Below are 12,316 nucleotides of genomic sequence, written 5' to 3'. Positions count from 1 at the left end.
TATAAGATTAAACTCGAATCGTTAAACCCACGCGTACAAAAATGATAAATTGGGCCGAAGTTGGGGATCTTGCCTATGCAGAAACAAGAAGGTTTGACCAAATTGTGTCGGCCTAGAAAATATGCATAACGCGGCTACTATATTTTTTTATTGTCGTGTTATGGAAGGCAAGGGTAGAACTGTAAATGCAAAGATAAGGGTACAAATGTAATTTACGGCGAAATCCGAGGCACAAAGATAAGTACGACAGTCTGTCCCTCCAAGCCTCCTCCTTGGCTTTCTATAAGAGAAACAGACAGTGTGCTTCTGCTCCCCTTGCAAGTGGGAACTTGCACTGCTTCTCCACAGCAGCAGTCAATTTTTGAAGGTTAAAAAGGTGAAAGTAAAAACAGGTTAAAAAACGGTTGAGGCACAACCCAAGGATATAGGTTGAATAATGTGAAGCTTCGGGTCGAGGCCATGTAGTAGAAATCATTGCAGTATCAATCACAGATGTTCAGTCTATCTATTAACAAGAGATTCACATAATTTTATGAATTTGATAAACAGACCAAATATTTATGATTAAAACTACAATGTCTTTTATCGTAGGGATTCGGCCGGTAATAAATGATAAGCAAACTAGGATCTTAATGATTTTTGATTGGTTGAGTGAGCATGCTGAACTATTTTAATGGTCAAAATGCTGGGTCTGATAAGTGATAGGGACACTGCACTTTTGTTCCAGAGCTCTCTGCAATAAGGTCAGTCCATTGGTTGCCAAGTATTGGTCTCAGAAAAATGCACAGCTTTGTCCTGTTGCTTGATTTGAGCCATCCCTTAAACCAACTCATGAAGCATAGTTGTGAGCATCCTCTGTAATTGATGCAGTTGATTATGGTAATTGCCATTTTTGCATCCAGAGATTGTTCACTCTGGGTATTTATAGGGCATTCTTACTCTCCCCTCATAGATTTATTTCAGAAATTATCCGACCTGAACTCATAACTTATTTAGTTCAGGAAAAAGAATACCAAGCTTAACAACTAGACTAGATGAGGGGTTAGTTATACCTAAACTTCTAATCAAATGAGTCACTCAAATGCATACCAACAAGTCTGAGTTGTTCTTTCTTTTACATATGTCCAATTTGTCTTTGGACAACCCAAGAAATCTATTGAAAATCATTTAACTATTCATCAGAAAAAGAAAGGAAGAAGACTTGTACCACAATAAAGAAGAAAGACAATATTAGAAACATTTTAGGAATCAACCCTCACCCAACTTAGCAAAAAACAGCAACCCCTTTATTGATAACATTCCAGACAATAATGCCTGATGAAGTAAGTATGACTACATCCAGAAGTTCTACTCTATTCATGATATCCTTTCAGACCCCCCAAAAAAACACTGGGCCAAAGAATAAGAATAAGAATATTACCACCAAAACTTTCAATCAAATAATTGAACCCTCAAAATGACAATAATTAAACAATTGTTTGCCTATTATGAAATGGAGTGGATACAAAAAATGCAACTGAGAGATTCCCTCATTTGAGACTTTGGTGACATAGGGCAGCTGTTTGGTGAATCTGACAGGACTGGAGATATTCAAGGGCCATCTGAAAATAGAAGATCAAACTCCTAGATTTGATTTAGTCCGGCAAGCCTCCGTAACTTCTCACAGACTACAAAGGTAATCATAGTTTGAGGACCCAATCTTGCAAAAATTGCAAAGCCCCTGGATAATTGAGAAAAGGGAAAAAGATATTAACACCTGAAAAATGTAGATAAGGGGAATCGTGCATGGAGGGGGAAAACGATAACAACAACTCCTGATGTTGAGTTCAAACACTATGCATCTCAACTATAACACCAGAATTTAAGATCTACTTTACAGTTAAATGCAATAAACGCTGTTGCGATAAGGGAAGATGAGGCTTCAACTGAATACGTAACCAGTAAAAGCATGTTGTTTAAACACCAAGGGAACTTAAGGCAAGTAAAGCAATAAAGTTTCCTCCAACTGGACAAAACTGGGTTGGTTTGTTCAGTTTCCTTCTTCCCAACACATACTGAAACTAATCACGCTGCACCCTTAACAATGCAATATGCCATAAAATTGTCACTAGATAAACCCAACTAAAAAGCATACTTCACGAAGGCCTATAAGAAATCTCACCCTTTGTAAAGTGCCCTTGGCCCTTCTGTAAGCACAACCTGAAAACACAAACCCCAAAAACATCAGTTGATCAAAAGAAAAAAGAGAGTAGGGAATTTAGAACTAATTGACTCCACAAAGCCCTAACAATTGGCAAAAACCTTCTAATCGGACAGCAAGGGATTAATAAATGAACTTTAGACAGTGAAAGAATCAACCAATGTAACTATGTTGTTGAACCACAATGTCCATCAGAGCCATTAAAATTGCGGGGCTTGTGATGTTCCAACACAAAGCAGCAATGGAAGAATCCTAAGTTTCATGGAAATAATAAAATAACCAAAATTCCTGATTCCCGTTGAGTATTTATACTCTGTCATTTTATTAGTAAGGAAGCTTTAAAAGAGTGCAAAGCTATGTCAGCCTAAATGTGTAAGCATATAACCTACAATACTCCTGGGCAACCTTTTGCATCCCCTTTCATTCCCGCCTCGGCCACTCCCTCCACCAATAATTAAATAAATCAAAATTCCTCCTACTTAAAATATCCATCTCAAAAAATAAAAGTTATTAGGCTGGAGATATGGCTTAGTGATTTGAGTGAAACCAGCTTCACAAAAATGGAAACAATTATGCTGATATACACAAAAAGTAGCCACAACAGGGGAAAAAAGGAGAGGGGAAAACAAAGTAATACTTGATATGCACAGTGGAATCCATTTCGATAACTTCCAGCACTTTTAGATTCACGTTGCAGCATGAGGCGCGTTTTAATCATGTCCATGGGAGCAGTAATGACGGTGCTCACTGTGCCTGCAATTGTACTTGAGCTTCATAACGTATGCATAATTTAGTTAGTGTTGGTATGAAATTAAAAGAGAAAACTGGCATGGATTATATAGCATAATATAAGCATAGCCAAAAATCATGCATCCTAAAATATATTCACCTTAGGTTCAACCTGGGCTCACCATTCTCTTATCAGATGCAGTGAATCAATGTGTTTTTCCAAGTGTCAGTGGAATCTATCCTATCAAAGCCCTTTCCATTACTTCCTTTCCTAATAGTCCAACTGATGACAAGTGAAATGGAGCTGATTAATAAGTTTCATGCTCCGTTTTTGTAGTTGCATAGTATTAAGCAAGGTTACAGGCGAATATGTGGCTCAGTGGTAAAGTTACAAAGGTACAACCTAGAGGTCACCGGTTCAATTGCTGGAAACAACCTCTTCGCATACTATGTGAGGGCAATGTTTGCGTACATCTTGTTTGTACCCGACCCTGCCCACTACAGGAACCTTGTGCAGGCGTTGTCTACTATAGTACCAAGCGAGGTTATTTTTTTTTACCGGTTCACAGGCAAGCCTACTTACAGCTATATCATCATAGAATGCAATACTACAATTTTTATATACTTTATAACATCTATCATTTTTGTAATCCTACAGTCATTACTTTCAAAAGAACAAGAGAAAACTTTTGGTCAAACACCCAGCAATAAACCCAGCTTAAGATGCATGTCTTCTACTTCGGTTTCAGCAATAGAAATTCAAATCAGGAGGCAAGTAAGGAGAGAAAGAGAGTTACAAGCTGTCCATACATAAGATGCAAATAAAATCCTTCTTCTAAAGGTGTCCATCTAATCAAAATCTGCGTCAGTGACAAAGGAAAAGAATAATATTAGTACATATTACAAAACAGTGAAAGTATATACGATCAGTCAAATTCAGATTAACAATGCATAAAGTGCAGAATTTCTTTTTTGGTGCTCAAGGAAAAACAGTCCCTAGAACTTGACCTGCTTGGATTCATCATATGTTGCCAGTTGTGATGCAGTCAAAGCTGCAGCTCTTGCCATAGCAGGGCCAACCCCCTTCCAAAGAGCTTTTACTCCCTCTTCAGACACAATCCTTCGCATTTCTGCAACTGGCCCTCCTTGCCTCAAGTTTGGATACATCTGCAGCCGCACCTGACGAAAGGATATTGGCTCTTAGTCTTAGGTCTAGAATAAGATATAAAGATTTCTAAACCCCAAAATGGTTGCATACCTTTAGAACTTCTATTGGATTGGTCAACGCAGTTGCTGTAGCACCAGCAAATGCACCAGACGCAATCTTAACCAATACACCTGAAGAACCCAATGCCCAGTCACAGGCATACTTGGATGGTTCATACAGCCCTAAACGAAGGCCTCCATAAAGAACTGACCTCGTCAAGGCAGGTGCTAATCCTAGATACAAAGACCTTGGTCCTTCTTGTTTCAAAACTTGCAGGCACACACTTCCCTGTATGAATGAACCTAAGATACAATATTACACTCAAATAATACAGTAAGCCATATAAATATAACACAAAAAACAGGTACACAAGATGCACGAAAAAGTACCATCCCCGTCAAAGTTCCTTTCTGGCCAACAAGTTGCATCTGCAGCCTAACTTTAAGTACATCTGCATTCCAAGTGAATTACTGTCAATTACCTTACCATTTCAATAATTACCTTCTCTGCATTTTTTTCAGTACTCAAAACTTCAGAGGGTTTGTTTCCATGAAAACAACCAATAGCCAAAGATATTGCTAAGATATCTATTTTTCTTGACATTAGGTTCCTAGTTTTGTGCAGTTATTTATCTCAATTCCAAGAAGGGATCTTTATATACACACATGAACAATAACCTATACAAACTAACAAAATGAGCTATTCTCTTAAGCATACGAAGCACACTATTCTCTTTGATTGGCCTTGTTTGAAATAGTGCAAGTAGTTGGCAGATAATCCAATGAAAAGTTTGATTGGTAAGAGGAATTATACTATTTAAATCATCCAGAACACTTTGTGAAGGTAAGCGAGCTTATAAATTTAAATCACTGTTCCCTCGAATAATACGCGTTTACTCAACATCATAACTCTACCATTAATGATCAACACAAAGATTTTCAACAGAAAGCAATGAAACTTTCTTATCTAATAGAATGGAAAACATATTTATGCATTTTACGGCACTTCTCGGTTAATAACGAACTGGGGAAACCAATAGCATGTTCTTAGCCATTCTACAGCATCTTATTTGGAATTGGAGATAGATTCCACCTTCCCATTAATTAGGATAATGTTTGAGACCCCCAAAAAGTAACCCCAAAAGACCCCCATTTAATGTGAGGTGAGTCCTACATGTGTGTTTTTAATCAATGATTATTTTAATGTCACATAGGTTTTAATGTCACATAGGTTTGGAGGACTTTTGTGGATCACATTTTAGGGGTCTCGAGCATTATCCCATTAATTAAGGTATGTCCTAGCCACCAGGTCCACTAAATGTTCCCCCAAAATCCCCATACAAGTTTCAAAGCAACTAGGCTTAAAAAAATTCAAAAAGATACAAATCCTTTTCTTCTATGAGCAGTCAATTTCCTCCAAGCAATCAAAGCATGTGTACACTAAAGTCTTACACACCACGAAATGAAAATTCTTAGTAGATGTAATCGCAAATGGAATAAAAAGGAAGAACCTAAAGGATGCGTGACGCCGGTGGCCATGGCAACAGCGAGCCCGCTGGTGCCGAAATGATAGAAAATCTTGGATGGCGTTGCAGCCCATTGTTGCTCCTCATTAACTTTCACAGATCCTATTGATTACAATTTGGGAATCATAAACATGACCCACAAGTTCATTACAGAAGATACCGAAATGCTTCTTCGTTTTTATTCAATAAGAATCGAAGAAAAACAATACAATTCATAATTTTCAGTTTTTTCTGGAAAACGAAGAAGGAGATCACATAAAACTTTGTTCAAATTGAAACCTGAATGAGAGGAACTCCCGGAGGTCGATTGGCCAACTGTCATTTTTGCTTTCTGCAGCCATTAACGTCCTACTTTTCATATAGAAACAAGGGTGCGCAGTGCGCACATACTTGTTTACTAACGTACACCGGCGGCCCATTTCTGGAGGAAATAAAGTTCGGATAAAACGGCGGCACTTTTATCAGTTTTAACAAACCCTATCAGCATTCAGCGGGGATCATCAAATGGTAATTTGATGGACGAATCGGGTCAGAATGTCTTATAAATATAGGGGCCCAGTTTTGATGGGCTTTCAAATTCAGACGGCCCAAAAGTTCTCTCTTCGACTTTGGCGAGCTCAGGCGTCGTCTAGGGTGTCTAACCTAACGTACTTCGCGTTCAGGTTCTGGTCTCGAGCAGCAATGCCTCGATTCGATCTTCAGTCTTTTTTGTTCATTAAAACGTTTCCATTTCTCCTGTAGAGAGGAATTTTGCTAATTCTCTCTCTTTTTTTTAATTCCAGGTATTACTGCGATTATTGTGACACTTACTGACTTCTCATTGCTGGAATTACAGTGATCCTTGGGCCTAAATTGACTTGTCATTGTAAAAAATTTGGCTTTCTTTTGGTGAATAAAAAGTTGGTATCATGGAGGCTCTTTCGCTTGACATGGAACAAATTATGGAAGTACCTCAGTAAATGATGAATCCTTGATGGGAGTCAAAGACCGCAGAGCTGGAAGTTGATCATTTTGTCACATCCACATATATTTGGGATGATAGCAGCCAGCTCCTTTATGTATTCTTACTGCTGCTACTGTAGTAAAGAAAGGTTATGGTGCTTAATTGATGGTTCTACGCTAGTAGGATGTGGGGAATCTGCTAATCATCTTTAACATATCCTCTACAGAGTTGTGGTCTATATGCTTTGCTTTATTTAAGAATTCATGGTTTATGCCTAAATTTGTGCTGGAGATATTGCTTGTTGGATAGCATTCCTGGTAAGGATGTTAAGTGATTGATTATGGGCCAAGCTTCTACACCGTTGCATGTGGTTTTTCTGGATTGGAAAGTAGAAGAGCTGTAATTGATGAATGTTGAGCAACCTTTTGAAAACTATGCGTGAACACATGTGAACCAAAAATGCACTCCACTTTGCAGTGTCTCTGGAGCCAGCCAATATCTCCACTCTTGAGAGAGAAACATATTTCAGATCATACAAAATTGAATTGGATCCGGTCCATCACTTACCTTAAGGAAAGCACGGATACATTACCATCTCGACCTCGACTTTGGGCGATTTCTGATGCCCTGATGTCCGAAGAGCTGATGCCTGTCAATGTGAAAGAACTGTTAGAAAGCCCCGGGAAACAAAACTCAAGTCGTTATGGTCTTGCCACATCACATTTTCAAAGGAATTCGGTACTATAAGAAAACTCAATAAGCTACCAACAGAGAAGAATGAAATCAGTGCCAGCTGATTTCATTGCATATAATAGAGCTGTACATAGAAAGCCTAGTCAGTGAAAATAGTTTCAAATGGTTACTGCTTCCAAGATGCTTTTGACGATAATTTTATTTTCTTCAAAAACTAGAAACCAACATTGACCATATAGGGCTCATGCAATGTTTCAGATAATTTAAGTAACTTAATTGATTGAGTGCATGACAATGTTAAGTTCCGGCCCCATATTACAAATGCACACAGAATTTATGAACATTGCTGGATATTATGACTGACCTCTCATATTCCAATTTCTGGATAACTATCCCATTCAGTAGTAGTTCTGATTCATAAACTGCTGCTCCTACAATACACAGTAGATATAATTCGATTTTGATTAGTACAAAGCATGAAAACCCTTTTTCAGGAAGTAAAGCCGAGTGTGTCAGATCTAAACCTTTATTAAGGAAAGGTAAACAGATAGCATGGTCTTCTTCACAAGAAAGAATCAATAAATCATCTTGGAGATTTGGATCCTCTGCTAAAGGAATCTGCCAACTCTCCACCACCTGAGAGAGCATTTCATCATGAGCTCAGCACTCAGCAGTTAATATGAAAGTGGATTATGTATAAGAAATTGCATCCAAAACATTTCACTTACGCTCACAACCCACTAGCAGCGTAATCATATACTAAGGATACAGACCTGACCATGGACGGCCTTGACCAAGCAAGCAAGCATTTCTTTATCAGGTTTTATACTTGATGTGATAAAGACTCTTCGACCCTGGTGACACACCAGAACAGTAAATAAGATGGCAGTGTCCCATGAAGCTAGATCTATATAATGATTTGGAATAAATTATAAGGTAGAATAGCACAATCTTACATAATCACCTTTAGAAGAGGATTCTGCATTGCCTGAGCCAGTGACACAGGCAGGCGAAAGCCGATTTCTTTCTCCTTTTTGGTATCCCTCAAGATGTATGAAATCTCATCAATAAAACTGCTTGCTTGACTGCAGCTCTCAAGCCATAGATGGGTCACCACTGGTTTGCCGAGAGCAATGGCTTCCAACATATTCCTAGTACGTACAAACCTGTTGGCTACAAAATGAGTTGCATCCATCAAAGATGATGCAACGGAGGCTCCCAACCGTGTCAATATCTGCTTAACGTGACGAGTAAAAAAATTGGCATGCATGTAAACATAACTGATTAAAACTCTGAAGATCAATGAAAGAAGAGAAATGACCTCTACCTTTTTTTGCTTCTTGATAATGACATCACCCAAATGTTGGCTAAACAAGACTCGAACATAAGTCATAACTCTCCGCCTCCTCAAATCTTTCCATGTAAATTCAGGTTTTGATTTTGGGGCAGCCAATCCAACACGCTCTCTTGAGGAAGACTTTGGTAGGCTTCTGTTGCGTGTCTTGTTGTGACATTTATCAGACAAATTCTTGGATGTTACTACCAACGCACCTTTTGCACAGACATCTGTAGTATTGTAGTTCGACCTTGTCTGACTTTTCTTAGGATGACTATCACTTTCTTTCTCCTTGACTATAACAAATGAAGAACACAAATTATTAGGTCTGTTGGAATTGTTTCCCACTCTACAAAAACTTCTTTTTCCTGTAGGATAGTCCCATGATTTTGATTTTGATTTTGCATTTAAGCAAGCTGTTCTTACATTTTCTTCCAACTTCTGCCTTCTCTTAGAATGAGCAGCGCTTACTTTCTCATCAGCTGTAACTAATGATGCAAACAGTCTATTAGCTCTGCCAGAATTGCTTTGCACTTTATGGGGTGTTCTTTTTCTTTTAGGATAATTCCATGAATCCAATCTTAAATAACTTGTTAGAGAATCAACATCCACACTGGTTTGCTCCGGTTCATTTGTGTTGTTACTAGTTCTCGCAGATGAGCCAAGACGCAATTCGGGAAATTTTGATGCCAATGGTGGATTAGCCGATAAACTCCTCCTCCTTTTGTATGTGATGATGCCACCCGCCATATCATTATTTGTCCTTTCCCCAGTACTATCAAATTGGTCCTGGCACATTCTTGCTCCACCCTCTATCACATGATTCATGGTTTGGTGGGAAACAAGCACTACTTGATCGTTTCCTTTGACAGGAGAAATGTGTCCAGCAGCAATTGATGAAATACTATTTTCACATGCTTTACTGTTATTCTGCCTTTTGACCCTGCCCACTTTTCCATGCTTTATGACCTTTGGGGATCTCTCGGAAATTTCACTCGCATGGGCACAAATCCTAGCAATTGATTGTCTCCCGGCCAACGACTTGGTTCTCCTTATTTTAGTTTCTATATCCTGATTTTCAAAGTGCTTCTGAGACGAATTGGAAGTACCTTGGAAATTTTCAACAGGACCTGTTCTTTGTTTTCGCTTTACTGAAACATCTCCTACATTAAAGCACACACTTTCTTGAGGGTAAGGATGGCCGGCATGAGCTTTACTCCAAGTTAAATTGACACCTGAAACTTCAAGGTTATCCCATGTATCATAATGAGCATCACCAGTAGCACAGTTAGCAGGAGGGGCATATGCTAAAGCTTCCATGGCTTCAGCAGCTATTTGAGTGTTAAACCCGACATCACACATGTCTAGTGAATCGCTGATACTACAAGCATCAAACTGCTGCAACTCTTCTGATATCTTCACATACCGGTCTTCTTCCAACTCCTTGATAGAGTTATTATCAATCTTCATATCAGAAACTTGCACCATGCTGCAGATCTCTTTTGAACCATGAACAGGAAAGCTTGATTTCGAAGGAGCTGAAGCCATTATTTCCTGCTCAAGGTTTGCAAACTCTTGCTTCTGTTTATCCTTGTTAGCTGAACTCTTACTTCCTGAACTGTCAAAAAGCCTAGCCTTCTGATGCCTTACCTCAGATTTATTGCGAAAGAAATCAGCTTCACCTTGCTGATCACCATCATCCCACTTGAAGATTTCTTTTTCTCCATTTGGCGTTCCGAGTACAATTCGCTTTGCCAAACTATGAATTCCCTTGGCACTTGAGACATGAGGCGACTTTTCCTTCATTGTTTTTGTGGAATCCATTCTTGGAGACAAGGCCACATCGTTAAGTGACAAGAAGTGATCCACAAAGTTAAGTGCATTAGCTTGGGAGGAACCTCCAGGTTCCTGAGAACCACTGCAGTTAACCTTTGCGAACTTATTATCTTGTCCCAAATCAGAAGTCTCAAAATTAGATGTCAATTTTTTGTCTCCTTCAAGTGAGTCTGCAAGACTATTTCATCAGTGAAAAACATAAAGGGTAGATGACATCTACATTTAAATTCATTTGTAAGGAATATACGTCTAAGCTAATATCACTATGACAATGAACACCTACACCCACCACCAAAGAAAAAGAAAAACAGGAACGGACAAAATGGTAACCTGAAACTGAAGATAAAACAACACTGAAAGAGTGAACGCTGACCTGTTGCATGTTGATCATCAATGGATCCACAAGAATAGGGCACTAAGTACTCAGCTTGTTCGTCAAGTATATAAAGGTGCATCTTCTGTGAGTTCATCCCGTTCCCTTTAACTCTTCTACCAGGTTTATCGAAAGAAAACTTGTCCACAGAACTAGCTAACTTGGTTCTAGAAATCCCTTCATCCTCACTGTCCAGCACAACCTCCTCCTCATACTCACATTTTGTTTGAAGTTCTACATTGTTCATGCTATCAGGATCATCCACTACTATGGTGTCAAAATCAAGTTTCTCCAACTGGCTTTCTTCTAAAGGACTATCAAGCTCCCATGTATCATCAAAGAGGACTGTCTCGTCCTTTACATCCTTGCAATCACCAACTATTGTGCCAGCGAAAAGAAATACAAAATAGTGAAAGAAAAAAGCCGATCAAAGAATGAAAATTACCCCAGAAAGATGAGTAATTAATAATTACCCAATATTCATATAATTCACAAAGGAAGGTTACAAAATAAGACAGGAACTAGTTTTCTATGTTCAACATCCAATGCCGAAGTAAATTAATAGGCAGTATTGATGTTATAATTTATAAACAGTATTTGATATGAATTTAAACTGCTAATGATCAATTACGATCTTTCACACCCCAATAGAACAACTTGAAAACAAAATTTTCTCTAGCGAAAATTAGAAAGGGACTCGAGAACATGCAATAGTTTGGTCTAATTGCTATGATCTTTTTCGAACAGTAACAATTTATCCCTCGTTTCATTCATCAAACAAAGAAAGGGAAAAATCAAGACGAAACGTAAACTAACACCGATTAACTGAAGATCAACGAAGAATGATACGCACATACCAGGAGGCAACGAAGAAAACCGAGACACGGACTCGAGGACCTGAGTTTCAGTGTCGCCCTGATCAGCCATTTCGCCGATGATTATCAATCGCGATCACGAACCCGATGGAGCGCGATTCCGGTGAATACCGCGTTCGGTTTAACCGAATAGAAGTTTTAAGGCCTTAAATATATTATGTATCAAAAGCCATAACCAGGATTGCTGGAAAACGAGAAAGTGCTAGGGTTTGAGGTTTGGAGGGGAAACGAGTGGGAACCATCTTTGGCTTTAAATTGTTGGAGGGAAATTTTTTTACTGTAATAAAATAATAAATAAGCCTTTGGTCTGGGCTTTTTGAAAATCAAGCTGGCCAGCAACATAAAAGGGCCGGGCCTACACATCACGGCCCACTTTACAACTCTAATTAATGGATTATGCTTTTGTAGTAAAGATAATTTGGTTAAGACTAAATTCCTTTTATATATTAGAACTTAATGTAGAACATGTTTAGTATTGGAGCTCCGGGTGACTATACAATACCAAGGACACGAGAATAAAGAACAAGAAGCACCAACTCAAGCCGTCAAATTAATCCGCACATAAGTTTTTCACGTGACAATATTAACATGGTAAGTTT

General features: G+C 38.6%; 2 protein-coding genes and 1 long non-coding RNA gene across 6 annotated transcripts; 1 reads left to right on the top strand and 2 right to left on the bottom strand.

Moving 5' to 3' along the window:
- Positions 1 to 1,264: 1,264 nt before the first annotated feature.
- LOC119981679 (mitochondrial substrate carrier family protein ucpB) lies at positions 1,265 to 6,132 on the bottom strand. 4 transcript variants are annotated; one of them, XM_038824770.1, is made up of 9 exons: positions 5,941 to 6,132; positions 5,647 to 5,763; positions 4,526 to 4,587; positions 4,188 to 4,424; positions 3,938 to 4,108; positions 3,740 to 3,789; positions 2,838 to 2,970; positions 2,162 to 2,199; positions 1,265 to 1,720 (listed from the first exon to the last, which is right to left on the bottom strand). In XM_038824770.1, exons 1-9 carry the CDS (start codon positions 5,981 to 5,983, stop codon positions 1,624 to 1,626), a joined length of 948 nt encoding a protein of 315 aa, XP_038680698.1. In that variant the 5' UTR covers positions 5,984 to 6,132; the 3' UTR covers positions 1,265 to 1,623. The 4 variants fall into 4 exon arrangements, 1 of the variants encoding a protein (XP_038680698.1); XR_005464220.1 differs by having other exon boundaries at positions 1,617 to 1,720; positions 3,727 to 3,789; XR_005464221.1 differs by having other exon boundaries at positions 1,617 to 1,720; positions 2,838 to 2,953.
- A 49-nt stretch (positions 6,133 to 6,181) lies between these two features.
- Positions 6,182 to 6,646, top strand: LOC119981680. Its single transcript, XR_005464223.1, has 2 exons — positions 6,182 to 6,323; positions 6,444 to 6,646. It is a non-coding gene; the product is annotated as an uncharacterized LOC119981680 (long non-coding RNA).
- A 363-nt stretch (positions 6,647 to 7,009) lies between these two features.
- Positions 7,010 to 11,957, bottom strand: LOC119982309. Its single transcript, XM_038825612.1, has 8 exons — positions 11,700 to 11,957; positions 10,843 to 11,220; positions 8,625 to 10,639; positions 8,262 to 8,531; positions 8,071 to 8,151; positions 7,822 to 7,933; positions 7,662 to 7,728; positions 7,010 to 7,253 (listed from the first exon to the last, which is right to left on the bottom strand). Exons 1-8 carry the CDS (start codon positions 11,767 to 11,769, stop codon positions 7,193 to 7,195), a joined length of 3,054 nt encoding a protein of 1,017 aa, XP_038681540.1. The 5' UTR covers positions 11,770 to 11,957; the 3' UTR covers positions 7,010 to 7,192.
- Positions 11,958 to 12,316: the final 359 nt, after the last annotated feature.

The sequence above is a fragment of the Tripterygium wilfordii genome, chromosome 17 (genome assembly GCF_013401445.1).
Source record: "Tripterygium wilfordii isolate XIE 37 chromosome 17, ASM1340144v1, whole genome shotgun sequence".
NCBI lineage: Eukaryota > Viridiplantae > Streptophyta > Magnoliopsida > Celastrales > Celastraceae > Tripterygium > Tripterygium wilfordii.
This window is presented reverse-complemented; position numbering and strand designations above follow the sequence as displayed.

Bases quoted from the DNA above. Each gene is read 5' to 3' on its own strand.
- LOC119982309 (XM_038825612.1), bottom strand. From the start codon at position 11,769: ATGGCTGATCAGGGCGACACTGAAACTCAGGTCCTCGAGTCCGTGTCT. The intron at 8,152-8,261 runs GTGATTATGTAA...GTGTGTCACCAG, and splicing joins TGCAGAATCCTCTTCTAAAG to GGTCGAAGAGTCTTTATCAC. The intron at 7,254-7,661 runs GTCAGTCATAAT...TCACATTGACAG, and splicing joins CAGAAATTGGAATATGAGAG to GCATCAGCTCTTCGGACATC.
- LOC119981679 (XM_038824770.1), bottom strand. From the start codon at position 5,983: ATGACAGTTGGCCAATCGACCTCCGGGAGTTCCTCTCATTCAG. The intron at 4,588-5,646 runs GTTCTTCCTTTT...CTTGGAATGCAG, and splicing joins CGGCGTCACGCATCCTTTAG to ATGTACTTAAAGTTAGGCTG. The intron at 1,721-2,161 runs GTGAGATTTCTT...TCAATTATCCAG, and splicing joins CCAAGGGCACTTTACAAAGG to GGGCTTTGCAATTTTTGCAA.